Genomic DNA, 21,235 nt, shown 5'->3' with positions numbered 1-21,235 from the left:
GTGAGGTTTTGGGGTGCAGGTCCTGGCTCCTGGTGTGCTGGCAACCCCCAACTTCATGCCCATGACACTTGCCACGGGGTGACACGTACAGGGAGGAGGCTGGTCTGCCACTCCGTGCTCGCAGCCGCTCTCACCCTTTTTCCCCTCTTCGGTGAAAAAGACGAGCAAAATGCGGCCGTGGGTGCCATTGACCCCACCGTCCTCAGTCCCGGGCTACGGCCGCGAGGGGCAAAATAGCCAGCGCCACGATAGCGCTTACGCCGACCGCGGCAGGACTCGAACCTGCAATCTTCTGATCCGAAGTCAGACGCCTTATCCATTAGGCCACGCGGCCGCCGCTAGCACTGCTTTCCTCCGTGCACTACTGAGCCCACCATCGGCGGACTGTACTACGCATATGGCGGGGGGGCGAATACATACACACACGGGACGGGACGTCAGCGCGGCCGGAAGCTCCCGCGGGCGCCCCGGTTTGGATCCGCCCTCCGGCCCAGGCCGCGGCGCTGCGGGCCTGGGAGCAGGTCAGTGAGGGGCGAGAGGGGTGGGGGGGCACCGCCGTTTGGCGGGGGGGCACGGCCGTTTGGGGGGGTGCATGGCCGTGTGAGGGGGAACACGTCCGTTTGGGGGGGGGGGGGCACGGTCGTGTGAGGCGGGGGCACGGCTGGGAGGGGGACGGCTGTGTAAGGGGGGGGCACGGTTGTGTGTGTGGGAGTACGGCCGTGTAAGGCTGGGGGGGGCATACTTGTGGAGGGTGTGCACGGCTGCGGGGGGGTGTACGTGGCTGCAGGGGTTGCATACGTGGGGGGGGGCGGTTGCAGTCCTTGGGGGGGTGCTTTCCTTGGGGGGGGGGTTGCATCCTGCAGGGGGTGTGTGCACGGCTGTGGGGGGGTTGCAGGGCTCCCGGGGGTGCAGCGCGGAGCTTCACCCTGTCTCTCTCCCTGCAGCTCTGGCCACCCGGGGGGGGGCAGCCCCTGCTGGAGGCGCACCCCCAGAGTAGGGGGAGATGAGGCGCCTGCCCTGGAGGAGATCGGTGAGGGGCTGCACTGCAGCCCACAGCTCCAGGCCCCGGAGATGCACCTCCAGCTCCTCCGCCAGCTGCCCGCTGCCGGAGAACCTGGCCCAGGAGCCGGCCAAGGGCCAGCGGCGCATGAACCCCCTCAACATCCAGATGCTGTCCAAGACCCTCCATGAGCAGATCTTCCGGGGGGCCCAGGTACACTATTCGGCGGCTGAGATCCAGAGAAGTGTAAAGCACCTGCAACGCCATGACCTGTGGGGCAAGGAGACCTCCACGCTCCCCGACGTGGACCTGCAGCTGCCCCGCATGTACGGGGACAACATCGACGAGCATTTTCGCATCCTGGCACAGAAGCAGAGCTTGCCCTACCTGGAGGCGGCCAACGAGCTGCTGCGGTGCGAGCTGCCCCCCGTCCCTGCTCAGTGGGCATGGCAGCTCGGCTGGACCCGCTACAGCCCTGACGGGCAAGCAGAAGCTGTCGATTTCCCTGAGGAGCGGGCGGTGGTGTTGGACGTGGAGGTGTGCGTGGCTGATGGCCACTGCCCGACGCTGGCTGTGGCGGTCTCGCCACACGCCTGGTGAGATGTGGTGCTGGCAGTGATGCTTAGGGTCGTGGTGGTGGGGGGAGACAGCTTCGGGAAGGATGGGGATGCTCCCAAACAGAGCCTCTTCCTGTAAACCACCGCTGGCTTGCAGGGAAAACAGCAAAGCTGTGAAGCCTGGCTCTGGGATGTGGGATGTCTGTCCTGGTTAGCAAGCACAGTGCACCCTGGCAGTCACCTCCCTCCCTCCCAGGGTGGGATCCTGCTCAGAACCCCATGTCACAGCAGGTGCTTTTGGTCCTGGGAGCCCCTACTTTATTTTTTATGGCTGTGGGGTGCTGTATGTCATCTGCAGGTACTCGTGGTGCAGCAAGCGGCTGCTGGAGCAGCGTTACTCCTGGTCCAGCCACCTCACCCTGGCTGACCTCATTCCCCTGGAGAGCCCGGCAGGCGCCAGCTGTGCTGGAAAGCAGGACTGGCCTGAGAGAGTGGTGGTGGGGCACAATGTGGCCTTCGACCGGGCATTCATCAAGGAGCAGTACCTTATCCAGGTAATCTGCAGTGCTGTTGCTTTGTGATAGTCATTTGTGCTGGCTTTTCAGGGTTATTGTGGCACGTGCTTGCAGGCTCTCATCCTGCTGGGGGACTTCAGCCACCCCGATGTAGTTGCCAAGGCACTCTCCGTGATATTTGAAAAGTCATGGCAGTCAGGTGAAGTCCCTGGGAACTGGAAAAAGGGAAACATTGCACCCATTTTTAAAAAGGGTCAAAAGAAAGATTCTGGGAACTACGGACCTGTCAGCCTCACCTCTGTGCCTGGAAAGATCATGGAACAGATCCTCCTAGAAGCTCTGCTAAGGCACTTTTTCCCCCAATGTGTCCCAGGGCTCCCGGGTGCGTTTCTTGGACACCATGAGCATGCACATGGCCATCTCGGGGCTGACGGGCTTCCAGCGCAGCCTCTGGATGGCTGCCAAGCATGGCAAAAGGAAAGGACTGCAGCAGGTCAAGGAGCACATGAAGAAAACACGCAGCAAAACGGAGGGGCCAGCTGTGAGTAAAGGAGCTGTGGCCTGGGTGGCAGGGGACTGTTTGATCCTGTGATGGGACTGTTTGTTCTGGTACCAGGACCGTCTGCTCTGTACCAGCAGAGTAGGAGCTGTTGGAGCGTCTCTGCTGGGTGAATCTTTCCCAGCGCCTTCCAGATGACCTGGCCTTGGTTTAAAATGGAGCAGGGGCATCCTTTACCCCTCCTGATCCCAGCTGCAGCCTGTCCTCATCCTGCACCATCTGACCCCTCTTCTCGTTCGCAGGTCACTTCGTGGGACTGGGTGCATGTCAGCAGCATCAACAACCTGGCGGACGTGCATGCACTGTATGTTGGGGGGGAGCCACTGGAGAAGGAAGCACGGGAGCTCTTTGTGAAGGGAACCATGGCTGACATCAGGAGTCACTTCCAGGTGCGAGCAGCTGTCCCAACATCCTGATGGGCAGCGGGAGCTGGAGGTGGGAGAGGGGCGGGAGCAGCTGCTGGGATAGTTTCCATTTTGCTGCCCTGTCTTGTGAAGGATTTGGGTGTGCGTGGGGCTGTGGTGTCCCCCATCCTCCTGCAGCCCCGGTGCCTTGCCCTGTGCTGGCAGAAGGGTGGCTGCTTTGCCTGCTCTCACCTGCCTCTGCCCCCAGGACCTGATGTCATATTGTGCCCGTGATGTCCAGGCCACCCACGAGGTGTTTCAGGAGCAGCTGCCACTCTTCATGGAGAGGTGAGAGCCACCAAGCTCTGCCTGGCATTGGCTGTGGTCTTGGCTGGCAGCGGGGAGAATTGTGGTTCCTCTGGGGACGGGATGCGGCTACTCTTGTCCTTGGGGTGGCAGTGGGAGGTTGGGGAGCCCTGAAATCCATTTCAGGGGGGACCTCAGACCCCCCCCTTTTGCAGGTCAGAAGGAATAAATGGCAGCACAGTGTGACTGGAGGAGGAGGTGAGCAGACAATGAGGCAGATCAGAGTGATGCAGCTTTGGGGTTAGTTCATGGGGTTGTTTTTAGGGGAGCAATTTATGTGCAAGGCAGGCAGAAGATGCAGGGATCCGTACAGGTTTAGAGGAAGAGCATCAAGAGGTGTGTGGGGCTGGGAAACTAGGTGAAGACGCGTTTGTATCTGTTGTAGTCTGGCACTTCCAGGGCAAATGCCCTCCAGCAGTTACCTAATTCCTCGCTGCTTCGGGTTCTAGGTGTCCCCACCCTGTGACGTTTGCAGGGATGCTGGAGATGGGGGTGTCCTACCTGCCTGTCAACGGGAACTGGAAAAGGTACCTGGATGATGCTCAGGGCATCTACGAGGAGCTGCAGAAGGAGATGAAGAAGTCCCTGATGAACCTGGCCAATGAGGCCTGCCAGCTGCTGCACGAGGAAAGGTACCTGCGGGCTTGGGGAGCAGGTCCTGCCTCTTTCAGGGTGGAGGCCAGATCTTGAGTGGTCCCTGGGAGGCTATGGACGGGTGCTGGAGAAGGGAACAAAGCTGCAGTGTGACAGCGGTGTGTCGGCAGGTACAGGGATGATCCCTGGCTCTGGGATCTTGAGTGGGACACGCAGGAGTTTAAGCAGAAGAAGAATCCAGGAAAGAAGAAGAAGAAGAAGGGTCAGGACGAGAACAACAAAGATTCTGCGGCAGTGGCAGGCACAGATGGGTCCGTGGAGGAGTGTCAGGAAGGTGAGCACAGGTGGTCCCTGGGGACAAGGGATGCTCAAGAGATGCCTTCTCTTGGGCACCCAGATAAAGGGATTTGGCTTGTTGGCACTGGTAGGGTGAAGCATTGCTGCCCTGTGTCTCTTGCTGGGGTGTGTGGTGGGGGAGGCTGTCTCAAGGTCCCCGTCCCCAGCAGGGTGGCATGGAGGGCTCTTTGTCAGCCAGTCCTCCTTGCCCCACCAGACCCCGGCCCCCCTGAGGAGGATGAGGAGCTGAAAGCCCCCGCAAGCCAGGTTTGCCTGGAGCGTCTGAAGGAGACAGTCGTGCTGCAACCCAAGAGACTCCAGCACTTGCCGGGCCACCCGGGGTGAGTTGGGGACCCTGGGTGTCCCCAGGGGTTGCCCTGCGCTCTCTGACCCATCCCTGCTGCTCCCCAGCTGGTACCGCAAGCTGTGCCCGCGCCTGGAGGAGGCGGGATGGGTGCCGGGACCCAGCCTCATCAGCCTGCAGATGAGGGTGACCCCGAAGCTGATGCGCCTGGCCTGGGACGGCTTCCCCCTCCATTACTCGGAGAAGCATGGCTGGGGCTACCTGGTGCCGGGGCGGCAGGACAATGTGCCGGAAGGCCCCTTGGAGTTGGAGGGTCCTCCCTGCCCGCACAGGTGAGGGGGACGTAGTGAGGTTCTGAGCCAGGGGCTGCCCCATGGAGGGGTTTGGGAGCTTCCCAGGACCCTGCCCAGGTGCTGCCCCCGAGCCTCGGTCCTTGTTGTGGATGCGTGAACCCTGCCCTCTGCCCTGCCAGGGTGATCGAGTACCTGTACAGGCAGCACTGCCTGGAGAAAGGCAAGGAGCAGCCCCGGGGGCCAGACGCCGCCATGGAGGATGAGCTGCTGGTGATGGATGGCAGCACGATGTGGCAGAAGGTGAAGGAAGGGATGGAGGGTCCTTCGGTGGGAAGGAGGTGTGGGGCTGGGCTTATTCCCATGCGCCTGTGAAAACCAGCCCTGTGCTTGGCTGTGGGGACTGAAAGTGAGAAATTTTCTTTAATAAACATTAAATCACCGTAGAAGTGGTGTTTTATCCGGTTTCCCCTGTGGTCCCTCTGTCTCGCAGGTGGAGGAGCTGAGCCAGCTGGAGGTGGATGTGGAGGAGAAAATGGGCAGAGCAGACCAGAGCCTGGCACAGGTAGAGGAGGTTTACAGTGCTATGGGGTGGCAGATTGGTCCTTCTTCCCTCGATTTCCCCTTCCTCCTGTGCCAGGGGGGTTCCTGACATCACTTTGCATTGCTGGTTGCAGGAGGAGTTGGATGTGCTGTGTGAGCCAGTGGAGGCGAGGAACCAGCCTTCGTACCACCATGGCAATGGTCCCTACAACGATGTCAACATCACTGGGTGCTGGTTCTTCAAGCTGCCTCACAAGGCAAGTTGGGTGTTCCTGGGGTTCTTCCTGGGGGCTTCCCAGCCACCCTGCATCCCAATTCCCGTGGTCCTGCTGGACAACCATGTCATCTTGTCTGTCACCCCAGTGCTGCCAGGACTCCTGGGACCCCTGTGATCTTGTCCCATGGGGTATGGGGGTGGAAAGGCATCTCTAGCTGGGGCAGGAGAATGCACAGCGCTTTATTGATGTTGAGTGGTGGTGTGCTGAGCCCTGGCGCCTCTTTTGCTGCTAAAGGATGGGAACAATAACAACGTGGGAAGCCCTTTTGCCAAGGATTTCCTGCCCCAGATGGAGGACGGCACCCTGCGGGCTGCTGTGGGCCGCACCCATGGGACCAGAGCCCTCGAAATTAACAAAATGATCTCATTTTGGAGGAACGCTCACAAGCGGATCAGGTAAGCAGCTGCCTTCAGCTGAATCGTGATGTTTCTGCGGGTGGAGGCAGTGTGGTGGTCGAGGGAGGTTGTGTGGATGCAGGGGGGCTCAGCATCTCTCCTGCCGTGTGTCTTTCCAGTTCCCAGATGGTGGTGTGGCTGAAGAAAGGGGAGCTGCCTCGTGTGGTGACCAGGTACAGTGAGGAATGGCCCCAGCTGGGGCCACGATCCCTTCCACGCTGTGCCAGGAGGGCTCTTGCAGCATGATACTCACCTTCACTTCTGTCCCAGGCACCCTGACTATAATGAGGAGGATGATTATGGAGCCATCCTGCCACAGGTGGTGACTGCGGGCACCATCACACGCCGGGCGGTGGAGCCCACGTGGCTGACAGCCAGCAATGCCCGGGTATGGCCGCGCTTGGGTCCTTGTGGGGGTGTTTTGGGGAACCCTCTGTGCGTTTCGGACTCCTATTTCCAACCCAGGTGGGAGCAGCCTGGGTTAGAAATAGGAGTTGGGGCTGGATGCTGGGATTTGAGGTGGCAGGGCTGGTGCTGCGGCCCTTCTCTTGCTGATGTGCTGTGGCCCTTCTCTTGCTGATGTGCTTTGACTCTGGGAGAGGGGAAAGAGCCAGCAGAGGCTCCTGAGCTTCAAAACTTGGTGAAAAGAGAAGAAAACAGCGAAGCACCGTTTTCTGTCCTTCCCCAAGCTTCCCTTCTTCTGTGCTGGAGGAACGTGGGGCAAGTGACCAAGTGATTGATGCCCCACGCGTGTGTTAAACCCGGTTTTTACTTCCAGAGCAGAGTTTAGGGCATGGGGGAGCGCCGTGCCAGCACGCCACGGCTGCAGGAGGAAGGCTGCTCCTGTGCTGCTGAGGAGGAGAGGGAGGTACAGGGCTTGTACTGAGCTGGGCATTGTGTCCCACAGGCTGACCGTGTGGGCAGCGAGCTGAAAGCCATGGTCCAGGTGCCACCTGGCTACTCGCTGGTGGGTGCGGATGTGGATTCCCAGGAGCTCTGGATAGCTGCTGTCCTCGGCGAGGCTCACTTCGCTGGCATGCACGGTGAGCTGGGGCTGCACCGTGGGGAATGGGTTTGCTTGGTTAGCGGGGTGATCCCCTGAGTCCGGTTCTGTGTGGTGTCCAACCCCTGCTCCCTTCCCGGCAGGCTGCACGGCCTTTGGCTGGATGACTCTGCAGGGGAAGAAGAGCAACGCCACAGACCTGCACAGCAAGACGGCCGCCACGGTGGGCATCAGCCGGGAGCACGCCAAAGTCTTCAACTACGGGCGCATCTACGGGGCCGGGCAGCCCTTTGCTGAGCGGCTGCTGATGCAGTTCAACCATCGGCTGACACAGCAGCAGGCGCGTGAGAAGGCTCAGCAGATGTATGCTGTCACCAAGGGCGTCCGGAGGTGGGTGCCGTCTGGGGAGGTGGAGGGTGAGTGGGGACGGGGATGGTGGCCATGTCCCATGGGACCTGGGAGGTGATTCTCCCCCTCTACTCTGCTCTGGTGAGACCCCACCTGGAGTACTGTATCCAGCTCTGGAGTCCTCAGCACAAGAATGACATGGACCTGTTGGAATGGGTCCAGCGGAGGGTCACAAAGATCATCAGAGGGCTGGAGCACCTCTGCTATGAGGACAGGCTGAGAGAGTTGGGGTTGTTCAGCCTGGAGAAGAGAAGGCTCCAGGGAGACCTTATAACGGCCTTCCAGTACCTAAAGGGGGACACAGGAAGGATGGGGAGGGACTCTTTACCAGGGAGTGTAGTGATAGGACAAGGGTCAACGGTGTCAAAACTAAAGGAGGATAGATTTAGATTGGATATCAGGAAGAAATTCTTTACTGTGAGGGTGGTGAGATACTGGAACAGGTTGCCCAGGGAGGTTGTACCCAGGGAAGCTGTGGCTGCCCCATCCCTGGAGGTGTTCAAGGCCAGGCTGGATGGGGCTTTGAGCAGCCTGGTCTAGTGGGAGGTGTCCCTGCCCAGGGCAGGGGGGTTGTAACTGGATGATCTTCAAGGTCCCTTCCAACCTGAACCATCCTATGATTCTATGACCTGGGTGTGGGTCACTGTCCCCTCCAGGTTTCATCTTTCCAAGGACGGGGAGTGGCTGGTGAGGGAGCTGAACCTGGCTGTGGACAGGGCGGAGGACGGATCGGTATCGGTCCAGGATGTCCAGCGGCTCCAGAGAGAAGCCATGAAAAGGTGAGATGCTCCGACCTTGCATGGCTCTGGTGGCACTGGGGTGTGAGGAGGAGGGAGCTGGAGCCCTGCGGGCGGAGAAGGGAGACGGGGTTGGATGGTCCTGATCCTCCCTCCCTGCTCTCCCAGGGCTGAGTCTGTTTGATTTGGGGGCTGCCAGTCTCTCCCAGTGAGCAATTAGCAGCAGGAGGCTGCAGGGGCTCATCTGGCCGCCCCAAAGCATTTGAGGCTCTCAAACAGGGCTCATAGCCCCGTCCCTTGCTTCCAGCAAACCTCCCCTCTGCCCCACCAGGTCCCGGAGGAAGAAGAAGTGGGATGTGGTGCAGCACCGAGTGTGGGCTGGAGGCACCGAGTCTGAAATGTTCAACAAGCTGGAGAGCATCGCCTTATCCCCGTCCCCGCAGACCCCGGTGCTGGGCTGTCACATCAGCAGGGCCCTGGAGCCTGCTGTGGCCAAGGGGGAGGTAAGGATGGTGCTCTGTGCTGCTGAGCTCTCAACTTTGCTTGTCTTCTCCAAAATGGCAACCTTAAGTTCAGCCCTTCTTAGATAGCGGAGGCCCAGTAGGCTCTTGAAGCCATGAAAAAAAACCCCTTTCCCTATTCTTTATCTGCATGCTGTCGAGAAAACCCAAAACCCCTGAATTTAACAGACTTCTCCCAGGAGTTCTCTCCTGTATTGGTACCAGGCCCTGGACCCCGATGTCCTTGAACATTTGTCTGTTTCCTTCCACCAGTTTCTGACCAGCAGAGTGAACTGGGTGGTGCAGAGCTCGGCTGTCGACTACTTGCACCTCATGCTGGTCGCCATGAAGTGGCTCTTTGAGGAGTTCGACATAAACGGGCGCTTCTGCATCAGCATCCACGATGAGGTGCGCTACCTGGTCCAGCAGCAGGATCGCTACCGGGCAGCCCTGGCCCTGCAGATCACCAACCTCCTCACAAGGTGAGGTGGGACGGCTGTGGTGCCTCCTGGGGACAAGCACCAGCGCCTTTGGGGTGGGACAGGGCAAGCTCAGGGGACTGGAGTAACAGCAGAGGGGTTAGCTTTGCCCACACCGAGCTGGTGCAGAGGAGTTTTCTGCTCAAGGGAAGTGGGCAGCACTGGAGGTTGCAGTTCCTTCACATATGATTCGGGTGGCTATAAATGGAGCTCGGCTTTGATTTCCAGGGATGACGTGCTGGTAAGAGGGGGATAGCTTCGGCTTTTGGCTCCTGCCAGTCATTACGCTCCTCTGGGATGCGAGTGCATCGTGTCCTATTCCCTTCAGGTCTGCGGCCGTCACATGGCAGCAGCCCTTGAGCCCCTGGGAGCCTGAAACTGTCCCATCCCTCCTCTCCCCCTGTGGTGTATGAAGGCACGGACTCCAGCTGTGATAAGCATGAAATCATTTATTGCTTCTCAGGCCTCAGCTTTTATACCCGAGCTCTAAAACTTTCCATGCACCTGCTAGGCAAGTAAACACGTATTTCGATCACTAACCCAGTCACCTTATTCAGTTCCCACCAAGATAAGCCCGCGAAGCTGTTTTCTTGTTCCATGTTTATATTGAACCAGTTCCTCTTCGTTCCATCAGTATCGATATCTGCGTTCCTGTTTCTGTGTGCTCTGCTCGCTGTCCTTGGCCGTACGCAGGCCTCTGCTCGTAGCTCTGCCACATCCCCCTGCCTTCAGGGGACAGCGAGGGGCATGGCCCGTTGTCTGTTGCCCCTTCTGCAGTGGGGGGTGTTCCCGGAGCCTCCCTGCCTCATGCAAAGTAAAGCTCAGCCTGGAAAGCTCTTGACCTCAACGGCCTCCCTTCAGTGTGGCTCCGGCACAGCCAGCTTTGCCAAATCCCCTTCCTGGCACCGTGGGGTATTTGGTTATACAGGAGCCAGCCAAAGCCAAGCTGTTTTCTCAGATACAGCAGACAGCCTTCCTGTGCCGGTGCGGTGGGCGCAGCGGGGGCAGGCGCCCTGACGTTCGTACCTTTGTGCTGGCTCCTGCGTGCACAGGGATTCCTGCTGGGAAAATTCAGCATGGGCTCTGCCTGGGAGGATTAGCCAGCAGCGAAGGGCCGGGTCCTCCCTTTCTTCAAAGAGGCTCAACGTGCTGTTCTCTGTTCCTCCCATGTACAACTTCAGCAACACTTGACCCTCCGTCCACCCAGCACTTACAAAGCACCTTGTCCTCCAGCCCAGGGTGACATGGGTGCAGAGTAACCCATTAGCGATATCTGGCTGGTCAAAGCCAGGTGTGACAAGGCTAAGGGCAATGTCTAGCACTGTCCCACCTGGTCTCTTGTTCTTCCAGGTGCATGTTTGCCTACAAACTGGGCCTGCAGGATCTGCCACAGTCGGTGGCATTCTTCAGTGCAGTGGATGTTGACCAGTGCTTAAGGAAAGAGGTGACCATGAACTGCATGACGCCATCAAACCCAACTGGCATGGAAAAGAAATATGGTATCCCTCAAGGTGAGTGGTGTCCATGCAAACTCACCGCCCTGTAATCCCCTCTGCACAAGCCCCCTGGCTTAGGCAGAGCACTTGGCCTAAGCAGCCCTTCCCTGTGGGGCCCTCCCTTTGTGGACCCCCTTGCTTCCCCACCCATCAGCTGCTCTGCAGGCCAACCATGGCCCTGGGGCCAGCCCCTCTCTGCTCCTCTTTCCTTTCGCAATTCACAAGTAATTTGTGCTGCTGCTTCAAAATATTTCTGATAGCAATGAGTCAGGTTCGGCTCTGTTACTGCATGCCCTCAGAGAGGAGCCCTCCTGTGCACTTTTAACACAGCCCAAGATGGAATTGCACCTTCTCTGAAATGAGAAGAAACAACCTCGTATGTTTTGCCCTTCTAGTCTTCGGTGCTTTCTCTCCTTCCCCACTCCCCCTTAGTTCAGTGCATCTCTGTTCAGAGACCTTGGCATTGCTGTCTTCTTCCCCAACAATCCCAAGGTCTGCACTCGTCCCTATCTGCACTCCATATAATCCTGTAACTGTTGCCAACAAACATTTTTAACTCTTGGCTGGGAGCTGCATTAAACAGCTCCTCCTCGCTGTGCGGCAGCGTTTTCTCAGATAAGAAAAACCCGCCCTCAGATTTGTTCTCTCAGTCACTGAACACATCAGACACTCCACCCTTAGGTGACCTTTATTAGGCATCTTACAGGCAAAGGGTGCTTTTAGAAACAAGATTTGTGTTCTGCGGGCAAAAAAGGACACTTCTGGTCGCACCAAGAACAAGGCAAATTAAACAAGTGCATCGTGTCAGGGTCAACAAACAGGTAACAGCACAGCCAGCCTCACGTGAGGGAGCTATCACCTCTCTGCTGCTCAGGCAGCAGCACGCTTCAGCTCTGAGGCAGAACAACTTGTGTTCACACCACCACCCAAAACAGAAGTTTGAATAAATTTAGGGCTTTTTGTGTTACATGCTCTGAATTAAAGCAAATCACGACTGTCCCTGTTATGTTACACAGTCTCTGAGCGTACTGCAGAATGAAGGGAACTGATTGTCCCATTGTCTTCCAGGAGAAGCACTGGATATATATCAGCTAATTGAAATAACCAAAGGTTCGCTGGAGAAGAAGTGATGACGCTAGAGTGCCAGAATGACAGTTGTCCAGAGAGCGTGCCAGAGCCTGGCTGTCCTTTCAGAAGGAGATCTTTTGGCGGGGACTGAGCCTGGTCACTCTGTTTCCTTTTTGCTGTAAGAAGGGATGTTCCTGGGGAAGATGATTTTGATAGCAGCACATTCAAATAGCAGAGGAGCTTCCGAGCACAGCAGCCAGCTGTAAAACCTGAGACAGTGGCCTGAGTTGCTGCTTAAACACCCATGAGCACAAAGGAAGAAGTCTGAAGTATTTGGCAAGAGAAACAACAAACCATCATCTCCCTACACGCAGTTCTCCAAGACCAAGGTGAGCCTGCCACAGAAGAGGCACCATGGGAAAAGGCAGCAGCAGCAACCCCAGCTTTATTTTTTTCGCCGTCTTTTCTTTTTGGGTTCCTGGTTCTCATCTGTCTGATCTGCGGTGCTGCTCTGGAGGGGGAAGAAGAGAGCAGCAGCACAGAGTATGATTGGTTTTGTGGGATTAGTCTAAGGAATGTTTACCTAAAGCAAGAAACCAGACGTGCAGAACAGGATTTAGCTCTTTTTCCTCCCTAACAAAATGATGTGAACATGGGACTCCTCTCACCCACTGAGACTTTCCCCGTGGCCCCCCTGCCCCAGTTTGTGTTGGAACTCAGACCACAGGTTATGAATGGCACAGGACAGGGACTGTTTGTGCTGGGTTTTGGTTGTTGAAACACTCAGGAAAATACAGACAGAAGCACCAATAAAAACCTGGACAATCAGCAAAGTAGATTGTTTATCTCTTTATCCAGCACAGGTTGTGCTACCTTCCCCAGCACTGTGTAGTAGAAGAGACGGGCGTGAGGAGAATGATGCCTTGTAGAGTTTGCCCCGCCAGCTGTTTAGCTACAAAAGTTAACCTAGATGCAAAGCCACTTTGTATCGTGCTGCAAAGGTCTGATCCTGGCCAGCCAGTAGGTCCTCAAAGGTGATGCTGGTAGACCCCTCTGCTTGCTGAGGCAAACAATGAGGCTGTAAGAGCAGCCTTAGTTCCCTAAGACCAGAGATACAGACATGAAGGTCACTCAAGGGAGAGGGCTAGAGCGTAGGGGACATTAGCCAGATGAACTGTTTATCAGTGTAGTATTAGAGTGAGAGCCAACCCAGGGAAGTCAAACTGTCCTGATTTCACATATACCTGAACAGGTCACAACTACAGCTGGCCTCAAGAGAGGGAAAAACCATCAGTAACAGCAGATAAATGAGTTCTGACCTGGTCGTTGTCTGGCTCGTTTTCAGCATCCTCTGTGTTATGCTCCTGCAAGGCGCTGTCTAGCATGGATGCGTTGATGCGGAAGTCCCGGGAGGTGCTTAGCTTCATATATTGCATCAAGTTCACCTGCAGCAACCAAGGTGAAACCAGGGGGAGAGGACATTATGCCATTAGCATCTTGGTTTTGTTCCTTACCCTGCTTAGCCCTTTGCACAGCACTGGGACGGAGCCCATCACAGTAATAATGCAGGATTGAAGCAAAAAGTCCATGCAATCCAGTGGCGCATTTATGTTTTCATAAGAGACAAATGATTACCAGTTATTCTCACTCTGGTGTAGTATTTCATCGTGGTACACTTCCCTCCTGCTTATGAAACAGACTGGGGGGAGTGGGATGAGGAAAGCTGGCATTAGGTGTGTAAGTATCTGCTCCACCAGAAACCCCAGAGAATGTTGGGTCACGGGCAGTACTGCCACTGCCACCTGCTGGTACCAGCGTGACAGAAATTCAGTAGTGTTGGGCCAGGAGCTCACGTAAAGGCTGGAAGACGTATAAGGTCCTTACGCCTCCCAATTGGAACAGCAGTGGAGATTTGAAAAGGTGGAACTGCAGTAGCCCTCTACTACATCACAATACCACTGTTCCACTCAATTCGGGTCACAGAAGGGCTCTGCTTTGCATTACCTTTGATTTCTTGGAGAGATGGATAAGGAACTTCTCATATTGCTCTATTGCAAATATCAGATTTGGGATTGGCTTGGTCTCCCGAAGCACCTTCGCCTGAAATGGAAAAGGAGAGCGGAAGGTCAGATTTGGAAGTGAACGGCCTGAAGATACCCTGGTGCTGACATCATTAACAGGCACGCCTGCTATGGCGCTAGTGTGGCACCGATATTTGTATCAGCAGCTTAGACTCCCCCAAAAGACAACGATGCTGTAGCGTGACTCCAGTTTAGAAAAGTGTCTTGCTCCATGTCAGTCCTGCCCCAGCAAACCTTGCCAGTTTGTTACTGGTTTGAAATTGACGCCCAGGATGGTTCTGCAGTGAGGCTGTCCCGTGTATTGTCTTGTACTCGGCCTGCAGTCCACAGCCCTGATATGCCTGACAGCCATCAGAGCAGATCTTCCCCTGCCCCAGCTCTGCAAAGGCATCGCAAGCGCGTGCCTGCCAGGCAATGAGCACATCCCTGTTTCAGCACATCTTTGCCCTGTTTATTTACCACCACTGGTGTTTCTTCCCCATGGTGACAGAGTGGTAAAAGGACACGCAGCATTTCAGTTCATTTCCGTATGCTCAGGGAACAGCCAGGAAGATCATGCTTGTGGCTTTTAAAACCTTAACATCAGAGGAATGTCTGGGACAGCTGACGAGACAGAGGAAATGCTGGCCGGGAGCACAAACAAAGGGCATAAAAGACCAGGAACCTGCCAGCCTGCTCACTTGCTCCCAACCAAAGCAGTCATTGTCAACTGCCTTCCTTTAGTGGAATACACTACTTTGTCTTTAATGTACTGATAAAATTAAGAAACACTTAAACAGAGTGCAGTATTAGTTCCAACAGATTAGCCCATTTCTGTAATTTCATAGCTTGCCCCAAATGATAACTAGTTTTTTACTTAAAGGCCCAAATGTCAGTTTGTGACTGGTGAAGCCACCAGGTAACACGGACCTTGCGGTACGATCCCAAATTCAAATGCAGGCCCTCTCCCTTGTTCTAGTAGAGAGTGAGTCGATCTTACCATGACTGTGGAGACTGCAGCAGCTTCATCCTCTTTCTTCTTCTTTTTCTTCTCTTCTGCAAAGCTTAAGCTCTCACTGTGGATGTTCTGAAAGAGGATGACGAGAGATGAGGCATTAGAGGACAATTAGAGAAGAAAGGCCAGGCAAGTAAAGCCAGAGAAGTCTACTCTGGCCAACTAACAGCATTACCAGCTAGATAACGGAAAGGTAGTAATACAAGGATGGAATGGGGGGGTAGTCTCAAAAAAATAAGGAAACAAAAACTAATTTCATAATTTATACATTCAGAAATATGTATGTGTGCGAAGTCCCCAGGAGGGGTAGCTCTGCACACCACTACACCTTCCCTAACATGCCACGTCTGTTCTGCAATTCCTCACTCAAGCACCCAGTTCCTCTCCAAACAGCTAAATCCCATCTTTGGCACTGCAGTCTTTGGCACCCACGTTACTTCACACTGTGATGACTGCAGTGGTGTTGACCTTTATTTGCCATTGTGGCTAACGGCAGTATTAATCTCATCCAAAAAAAAAAAAAAAAAAAAAAAAAGACATGAACAGAGAGGGGAAAATAAAAGCCGGAAAATAAAAGCCAAGAAGCATCTCCCCAAACACTCTCCCTTCCCCGCTCAAGCAGAAATCAGCATGCTTGGTCCCAATAGTGCTGAAATGTCTTATAATATTATTAGACATAGTAAAGCTTGAAATTTAAGAAACTCAAATTGTGTCAAGAAGATTAATAATCCCCCAAAGGTGCCCATGTATTGTAGCGGATACACCACTCAGCATCAGAAAGACCAACTGTGATTTTGCCACAGTTAATTTAGGCCTTACCTGTACATAAGTAATGAATGAGTAACACTGTGGGGTCAAATGGGAACCCGAGAGCTTCACCTGCAAAGCAAAGCACCAGAGAGGACGGTGTTACTCCCAGCTCAAGGCAATGAGCCATTTCCTCCTCCCGCAATTCGCTCACACTCACCAGCTTTTCTAGCCTTGCTGGAATTGTATTTGAGGTGCTGCGGCAAGCTTGGATATACTGCAAGGAAAACATAAGAGAGTTTCTTCTAGATACGCTGTTTCCAGGCAGGGCTCAAGGCAGTTTGTCCAACGGCACAGTGGGGAGGGCAGGATTTGCAAGAACTGTCCTCCCCAGTGGCTTGCTATATCCCAAATATCATGTCTGCATTCCAGAGCTGTGAGAGAGCTAAGGGAATTCACCACCTTGTCTCAAACTAGCTCCTCTGGCCTGTTTTCATGTCCCAGTTCCCTCAGGTCCGATGCTTCAAGCCCTAGATGGGAATGCGTAGCAAAAGCAGGATTACTGAGAACTGAGCGAACATCACTGGTGTCATCTACTGTGGCACACAACTGCGTACAGAGGAACCTACAAGATACACTGGAAAGAGACGCTCCAGGCCACGCACAGCCAAATTCAGCTGGAGGGAAGCTTTCCTTTATCTCCACTGGTACAACTATCACTGCTCCAGAAAGGTCACGAAATTGAGGGCATGAAAGCCAACAGAATAAGGACTTAACTCCTGCAAGAGATCAACAGCCCAGTTCTGAGCGTAGCTGCTGCCAGGGGTCACTGTGAGCTTGCTGCAGCAGATGGGGAAAAAGTTTTTAGATCCCAGCCAGCCCACTGCCAGCAAAGCAGCACTCACATGTTTGACGAGGGAGGTGAGAATTGCGTATGTCTTGCTGAGGCTTCTCAGCAGCGTGTCCACACAGCTCCCTGCAGGGAGTGCTGTCTGTACCAGCTCATGATAAACTGTCAGCAGAGTTCCCAGCTGCAGAATTACACCTTTCTCCAGAGCCTGGGTTTGGTTTGATGCCTGAGAAGAGTCTTCTAGAAGAAAGAGATGAATACCTGGTAAATGAGTGTCTAATGAATCCAATTATGCAGGTGGGAAGTTCAAAAGACCCCCTTTGCATCTGGTGCACAAAGCACCGGTCTGGCACAGGGAAAACAATCGCCGGAGGGATTTTGTGACAGCACTTTCTATCTTACATTGTTCATGTCGAACCAGCTCAAGGGAGAGTTTAACCTGCCCTCAGATGATGCTACCTCAAAACTCCCAAATATCTTTTTGCTCTCTATCTTCATCAGGTTTTGACAAAGGTGTAACAGTAAGAAATGGATCACTTTTATTACCTGATGTGTCTGATCCCAGACTAGTGAGTTTCTTGATAAGCCAATCCACCTCTTCGAGGACCTTATCTGCCTGACCCAGAACCAGCAACTAAGACAGAAACACCAATAACAAAACAGGTTCTTGGAGGAGTTTGGCACAACAGGAATCTACAAGCCACTTGTAGCAGAGTAGCCGGGGACACTACAGGTCGTTCCATACACACTATTTTGACTCACACAGACAGTAGGGGCTGCAGTCTTGGCATTCACTATGGCGAAATGGGACTGACTCTCCACTTCAATGTCCTGGGCAGAGGAGAGAAAACAAATTCTGGTGAGTAAAACGTAATTTGTGCCAGAGATGCACTCAATTCTGCTCTGACAGCACTAAGTGATGAAGAGTTAGGCTGCTTCTGCATCATACCTGATCTATGTCTCCCAGGCAAGCATGGATGTCTTGTGCGAGTTCCCGCAGCAGGCTGACAGGACTCTTGTACAGAACATGGAGACTGAAGAGCAGAGACAGCAAACCCTTGCAGCAAGCGATATCCTCTGTGGGGAAAGGAAAAGAAAACAACACATTACCAGGTGCAGAGCTCCCCTAGCTATTTAGGGATATCAGACATCCAGTGAGGGAAAGTCTCAGATTCAGTATGGATTTAACAGTGCGCCTTCCCAGAAACAATACACAGTAGGTGAAAAACCTGTCAAAATACTGCAGATACAAAAGCAGAGTTTACAACATTGGGCATCACATATAATACTGCAAGGAGAAGTATGGCACACTGGAGCCCTCAGCCCATTGAAAAATGATGACCAGAAGCACTGAGGAAGCGCAATACAGACTCTGGTGAGAGTAATATCTTTCCAGAGTATAAATCCAGATTTGAGCAACAGATGTGCTAAATAACAAGGGAGAAAACTCAAGTAAGTGGCTTCTCTTTCTTCAGCAGTGCTAATATTTATAGAGATGGAGTTTCTTCCCTAATACTTGTGCTAATAACCACAGTGTCACGGCAATCTGCCACAGAATGAGACCTGACTATACCTGTAACAAGGAAGTAAAAACAGGACAGACAACAGCAGAGCATCTAAAGGTCCGATATCAGACCTGACACATCACACCTAAACATGCTCCCCAAAGCTTACTTACCAAGAGCATTTTCTTTGCAAATTTTGACTGTCCAAGTCAGGAACTGAAGGAACTGCATAAGGGGAGAAACGATATTACATCTTTGAAACAGAATTCACAGCACAAAAACTAATAATCAGAAAAAAAACCCAAACCCCAACCCCCCAAATAACCAGCAAAGGGAGACCAGCAGAGTCCCCTTCTGGCAGAAAGGCACCCAGCCATGCTCTGCAAAGTTCCACAAAGGACACTTAACCTACCAACAAGTGAAAAGCTGAGATCCAGGACATGGGGAATGGCTATACATTCCCTTGGACAGAGTAACAGCTCCATTTAATTTAAGGTAAATAATAACTCCAGACTTCTGGCACATTTTTATTGCAGTCCCTAGCTTGTAAAATTGGGGCACTTTAGAAAATGCCTCCTTGCACAGAAGGAATTAGACACTCAGCCTCTTTGGAATAGTCACAAGTCTGCTGGCCTTTTTTCGCTCTATTCCCATGCGGAAGCCATACCACAACTAGGCTCTGTTAGGAGTCCCTGCTCAGGCAAACAAGTCATTCAAACTCCAGGTGCCCAAAGGCAGGATCAGAATGTTCAGGAGCAGGGTGGGAAGACAAGTTGTTTTTAATTGCCCTTGCAGGCGTGAGACAGGAGAATGCTGGCAATGTAACAAAACTGCCACTTTGACATGGTGTGCTCCGCAGGAGAAGGCAGAACACGCACACGTGGCCGAGCCCTCAGATGTCAACCCAATCTGATAAATCTTCTTGCCACACCTATAGCTATGCCACCCATCCCTGCCACCCCATGAAGGTTGTGAAGTACCTGCTGAGAGGCTGGATCCAGGAGTTTGGACAAAGTGGAGAGAACTATGATGAGTGACTGCGTTTCCTTGGAGTTGAAGTCATCTTCAGCATTGCTGAACTGGTTCACCAGGGACCTCTGATCATGGGAACGAAAGAGAGAGTCCCTGAGCGTGCATGGTTGTCGCTGGGCCATTTTAAGAAGCAAATAACTAGAAGCTGCAGCAGATAAAGGAATCAGCAACAAGGAGAGTGACAAAGAACATGAAAAGAGGACTCTTCTAAAAAGCGAGTGCTGTTTTTTGTTATGAGTGCTTACATAGAGGCCTGCATATGATTCAGTGCGACTTCTACAACACTCAGGGAAGTTTATGCTGCACTGAAGGACCCTATTGCTCTGTAAATACACGTGCACTTCAATCTAGCTCTGCAGAGCACCCTGAAGAAGCTCTCCTTAGGGATCAGAAGCTTTTCTGAACTGCCAGTGAATCAGTGTCACCATTTCTATCACATACTCGATCCTGTGGTCAAGCAACAGAGAGCTAGCGGCGTTTTCTGCCAGAATTACCAGTGCTTTGGAACACTTGCAGCACACAGTGGTACTTACCTGAAACTGTCGGATCTGGAAGGCAGCTTTCTCCGTGACATTAATATCCGTTTCTTCTGCGTCACCATCAGTAATATCTGGCAGAGACAGAGAGGTGCAGAAAAAAAGCTAAATGCCAAGAGCAGCATACAGGATTTATTTCCAAAAGTGGGAAAGACTGCAACTGCTCACAGCTAGGGGAGGAATACAGACTGCAAAACTGTGGTGAGCACAAAAATGTGTTAAAGGCAAACTTCAAATAGACGAATGCTATACCAGACCCCAGCTATCCTCTGCTGACAGACTGAGAGCTCTATAAAAGCAGGTAAAGATATCTCTGGCATGAAAATCAATGCTGCTAATCTCACCTTGTTACTGAGAGACAAGGACCAGACCCCTCACTCTACTTACAGATAAAGAGCACTGGGTCCATAACTGCGCGCACTGGAACACAAAGGCTGGAAACCAGAGCAGAACTGTACCGTGTGCCTACCCAGGGCTTGTAGAAACTGGGGGATCCTGGCAGCATACAGCTGCTGCACCATGTTGAAGATCCGCAGCAAACCTTCCAAGCACAGAAGTGAAATGCTTTTGCCCTTCTTCTTCCCCGACTCTTCAACAACAGTGGGAATTGAAGTGTACCTCCAAAGCAGAACCCTAAGGGACGGGAGACGAGTTAACATCACATGCTCCAGTAAAGCTGGCTGCGCAGTGCAAGAACGAGAACAGGGCTAATCACAGATTCTGCTCTTAGGATCGTATTTTTAATATAACTAAATTGGAAGGTCTTTTTCCTATAGGGAAGCGGGGGGAGAAGAGATCCATTTTTAAGAAGATTTTGTTTCGCTGTCAGCAAAACAGCTATTGCATTCTTCCTGCACGGCTAAATAATTTAATTCTTTCCGGGTGCCAAGAGACCTTCCAATCCCATTTCAAGTCCATCTTTATACGCTCATTTTTTCCACCTGGCTTTCCTTCTACTACCAAAACACTGACCACTGGTGTCAAATCTGTCAGTGACAAAAAGAGCTTTTCTCTTGGCAGTTTGAATTGGTGAAATGTCAGGTATCTCTACAGGGCTCTGTATAAATAAAATCAGAATGGTAAAGGCAGGCGAAGCAAAGGGAAAAGCTTTAAAGAAAGCAAAATTGTTTGGCCCAAAGGAGACTTTTCTATTTGTAGGCAAACATCTTTTTCCTGCTCCCCTAAGCCCACTTCTTCCCTTTTTTGTTCCCTCTACTTTCTTCTCATTAGCTCTGTCTCCTGCACAGATGATCTGATTCTATTTCAATGTCCAATCACGCAAAACATGTAGCTCACATGTAGTCCTAATGACTGCAGCAAAAATAGCCTCCATTATTTGGGGCGAGACACAAAACAGGCATTATTCATGGCAGGGGTAATTTGCATTTTGTGCTCTCTGCTGACTGGGATCTGAAAAGACCCCATGCGGATATGACCTAGATCCCAAAAGACATTTATATGCTTAACATTCTTGGATTTCCAAAGGATTAGATGCATGAATGTCTTCAAGCATCTCGCAAAAGTCCTAAACAAATGTTTTCTAAAGCCTGTGTCCCTCTTACATCTGTTTTATACTGTATCAAGAAGTGAATTTTAACTTTCTTGCATCCCAGAAGCCTCAAGAATCCAGCCTGTAACCATCCTACCTCCTCTGTGACAATGAGTGATGAGCCAAAAGTCAGAAAGAGGCTGAAAATGAGAGTTTGATGGCGTTTGGT

The 21,235-nt window shown here is 52.9% G+C and overlaps 2 protein-coding genes and 1 non-coding gene across 8 annotated transcripts in view; 1 reads left to right on the top strand and 2 right to left on the bottom strand.

The window, feature by feature from the left end:
* Window positions 1-261: 261 nt before the first annotated feature.
* On the bottom strand, window positions 262-334 carry TRNAR-UCG (transfer RNA arginine (anticodon UCG)). The gene has a single exon. It is a non-coding gene; the product is annotated as a tRNA-Arg (tRNA).
* Window positions 335-422: 88 nt separating this feature from the next.
* On the top strand, window positions 423-12,602 carry POLG (DNA polymerase gamma, catalytic subunit). Of its 3 annotated transcripts, XM_074600275.1 has the most exons (24): window positions 423-521; window positions 945-1,376; window positions 1,491-1,596; window positions 1,916-2,111; window positions 2,446-2,613; window positions 2,874-3,020; window positions 3,244-3,323; window positions 3,791-3,973; window positions 4,106-4,269; window positions 4,489-4,612; window positions 4,683-4,907; window positions 5,048-5,168; window positions 5,359-5,430; window positions 5,543-5,665; window positions 5,921-6,081; window positions 6,201-6,254; window positions 6,352-6,469; window positions 6,989-7,124; window positions 7,228-7,474; window positions 8,149-8,271; window positions 8,561-8,732; window positions 9,003-9,211; window positions 10,559-10,719; window positions 11,773-12,602. In XM_074600275.1, exons 2-24 carry the CDS (start codon window positions 1,004-1,006, stop codon window positions 11,832-11,834), a joined length of 3,525 nt encoding a protein of 1,174 aa, XP_074456376.1. In that variant the 5' UTR covers window positions 423-521; window positions 945-1,003; the 3' UTR covers window positions 11,835-12,602. The 3 variants fall into 3 exon arrangements, with proteins under 3 accessions (XP_074456376.1, XP_074456374.1, XP_074456375.1); XM_074600273.1 differs by having other exon boundaries at window positions 945-1,596; XM_074600274.1 differs by having other exon boundaries at window positions 443-521; window positions 945-1,596; window positions 3,791-3,977; window positions 4,110-4,269; window positions 11,773-12,601.
* The window catches only part of FANCI (FA complementation group I), a 25,367-nt gene continuing 15,502 nt past the window's right edge, over window positions 11,371-21,235 (bottom strand). For 3 of the 4 annotated variants that reach the window (XM_074600269.1, XM_074600271.1, XM_074600272.1), the window contains 14 exons: window positions 19,987-20,150; window positions 19,515-19,591; window positions 18,930-19,046; window positions 18,123-18,174; window positions 17,394-17,521; window positions 17,207-17,275; window positions 16,991-17,078; window positions 16,500-16,684; window positions 15,815-15,871; window positions 15,667-15,726; window positions 14,833-14,919; window positions 13,777-13,872; window positions 13,092-13,217; window positions 11,371-12,283 (listed from right to left, as the gene is read on the bottom strand). In XM_074600269.1, coding sequence (XP_074456370.1) covers window positions 12,218-12,283; window positions 13,092-13,217; window positions 13,777-13,872; window positions 14,833-14,919; window positions 15,667-15,726; window positions 15,815-15,871; window positions 16,500-16,684; window positions 16,991-17,078; window positions 17,207-17,275; window positions 17,394-17,521; window positions 18,123-18,174; window positions 18,930-19,046; window positions 19,515-19,591; window positions 19,987-20,150 — 1,372 coding nt within the window. In that variant the 3' untranslated portion in view covers window positions 11,371-12,217. The remainder of the gene's footprint in view (window positions 12,284-13,091; window positions 13,218-13,776; window positions 13,873-14,832; window positions 14,920-15,666; window positions 15,727-15,814; window positions 15,872-16,499; window positions 16,685-16,990; window positions 17,079-17,206; window positions 17,276-17,393; window positions 17,522-18,122; window positions 18,175-18,929; window positions 19,047-19,514; window positions 19,592-19,986; window positions 20,151-21,235) is intronic. The other variant, XM_074600270.1, reaches the window with a different exon arrangement.

Source organism: Larus michahellis, chromosome 9, assembly GCF_964199755.1.
Source record: "Larus michahellis chromosome 9, bLarMic1.1, whole genome shotgun sequence".
NCBI lineage: Eukaryota > Metazoa > Chordata > Aves > Charadriiformes > Laridae > Larus > Larus michahellis.
Note: the sequence above shows the minus strand (reverse complement) of the source record. Positions and strands in the feature narration are given on the sequence as shown.